Genomic DNA, 1,921 nt, shown 5'->3' with positions numbered 1-1,921 from the left:
GTAAAATAAAGCTCTAAATTTGAATTTTTCAGTTCTCCAAAGGCCCATCAACGATCTCCGCCTATCAGGCCTACTGTATCAACTACAAAGCAACCATGGAATATTTGGGATCCATCCGTCAGAAGGAAGAGCGATTCACAGAATTTGAGNGAATCTCTTCAAAATAACCTAGAAAACGCACCAGGGACATGTAAGTCTATTTCTAGGTCATTCACTATGGTGGCCTAGAAGGCTCAACTTGCAAAAACTAGGCCACCATGTTAAGATAACCCACAAAACCTACCAGATGCATACCAGACCATTCCTAGGTCATTCTCAACTTAAAAAAGTTAGGCCACCACTTAAAATGGCCTAAAACACGAGAAATAATGTCAGCAACGACCATTCAAAATTCCGGCCGATTTTTCCGACCGCGCAGCTATGCGGCGCCAATATTTTCGAGCTCACAAGTTCAAAATCCCAAAATAACTTTTTGGTTTGATGTCCCGCTATGTTTGGATCCTACGATTCCAAAATTCCCAAAATATCCGCTTACCAACAACTTTTCCAACTCGTCATCTTCGATTTCATGATCCTTGGAAGTCTCCAACGCCGCCTGTACATGTTTTATGATCTCTCGACGTTTTGCTCGTCCCGACCACTCGTAAAGCCGCTTCAGAATCCACGGCGATCGATTTTTCTGTGGTTCGGAGGCTTCGGCGTAGAACGCCTGTGATGCGATGGTGGCTCTTTGGAGATCTGGAATTTTGTGGGGATTAGACAAAATTAATATTTATATGATTGTCTAGTGGGAGGTTCTAATGATACATAGAAGTGGGTAATATAGTAATATCTACAGTAATCCAGAAGCTACACGGTATTATGAATACGCCATGAAACACCACCCACCAATAGATGTGATTTTTCGGGAATCTGAAAATAGCCTATTTTGAACGCGACGCGTGTTGGCGTAGCGGTCGCCAGCTGAGTAGAGAGAAAGCGCTACAATGCGCACCTTCTTCAGGTTTACTATGTCATGTGAGATATGCAAATTCTACAGTAACCCCTACCTGCCAACAATCCACCGCCTGAGCTAATGGCTCGATTGAACAAATGACTCTCATTTGGAGAGATTTGGACATGTGGAACTATGATGACGTTGTCCGATGAGCAACATCCTTGAGAGGACGTCTCCTGATTTTCAGATGGCTGATCTGGAATGATGGCATGGCGACGGGAGAGCTGCTCCTTGTTCGGATGGATTGTTTGAGGCTCGCCTTCTTCTGGCTGGAAAAATTTGGAAAATTAGGAATTTGAATTTTTTCTTGTATTTTTTCCCTCTCGAATTTTCGAATTTCAGAATTCTTGAATTACGAAATTTCTGAATTTCAGACTTCCTAAATTTTCAGAGATTTTTAAAAAATTCTCAGAACTTTCAGAATTTTGGAAGTTCGGAATTTTTGATATTCTAAACTTCTGCGTATTCATAAATCTGGAAAATCTGAAAATTTCAGATTTTTGATAATTTTTTAAGGATTTTCAAATTGTATATTTCCAACGAGATTCAGATTTTAATTTTTACATTTCTTTTTAAGCCCCATATGTACCTCCGAGTATCTAATGAGCGGTGTGAACAACTGCAAATCGACCATCACAGAATTTCTAGAAATTTTAATTTTTTCGAAATATCAGAGAAACAAAAAAAAACGCCTAAAAGTGGAAATGTGTAGAAGATAGACAGAGGAAATGAGGAGAAAGATTAGTGGAAAGTCTTCTGGAATTTTCTGGAGTTTCTTAGAAATTTCGATGTCCAATTATCCAGAATTGAGCAGATGAGAGAGCGAGAGAATTAGAGAACAACAATTTTGTGCACTTCACGGTCTCCCCAGCTCTCAAAATGAACTGCAAGCCTTTTTCTCAGCGGAGCGCGGTTGCGCGCGCC

General features: G+C 40.4%; 1 protein-coding gene across 1 annotated transcript in view; it reads right to left on the bottom strand.

Annotated features, from left to right (window-relative positions):
* Positions 1–1,631, bottom strand: part of CBG05122 — a gene marked incomplete at both ends in the record, with an annotated part of 4,745 nt that extends 3,114 nt beyond the window's left edge. Inside the window, 3 exons of the mRNA XM_002638732.1 lie at positions 536–738; positions 1,050–1,266; positions 1,587–1,631. Coding sequence (XP_002638778.1) covers positions 536–738; positions 1,050–1,266; positions 1,587–1,631 — 465 coding nt within the window. The remainder of the gene's footprint in view (positions 1–535; positions 739–1,049; positions 1,267–1,586) is intronic.
* Positions 1,632–1,921: the final 290 nt, after the last annotated feature.

The sequence above is a fragment of the Caenorhabditis briggsae genome, assembly GCF_000004555.2.
Source record: "Caenorhabditis briggsae complete genome, chrI, whole genome shotgun sequence".
Taxonomy (NCBI): domain Eukaryota; kingdom Metazoa; phylum Nematoda; class Chromadorea; order Rhabditida; family Rhabditidae; genus Caenorhabditis; species Caenorhabditis briggsae.
The sequence above is the reverse complement of the archived record's forward strand: the minus strand, read 5'-3'. Positions and strand labels throughout refer to the sequence as shown.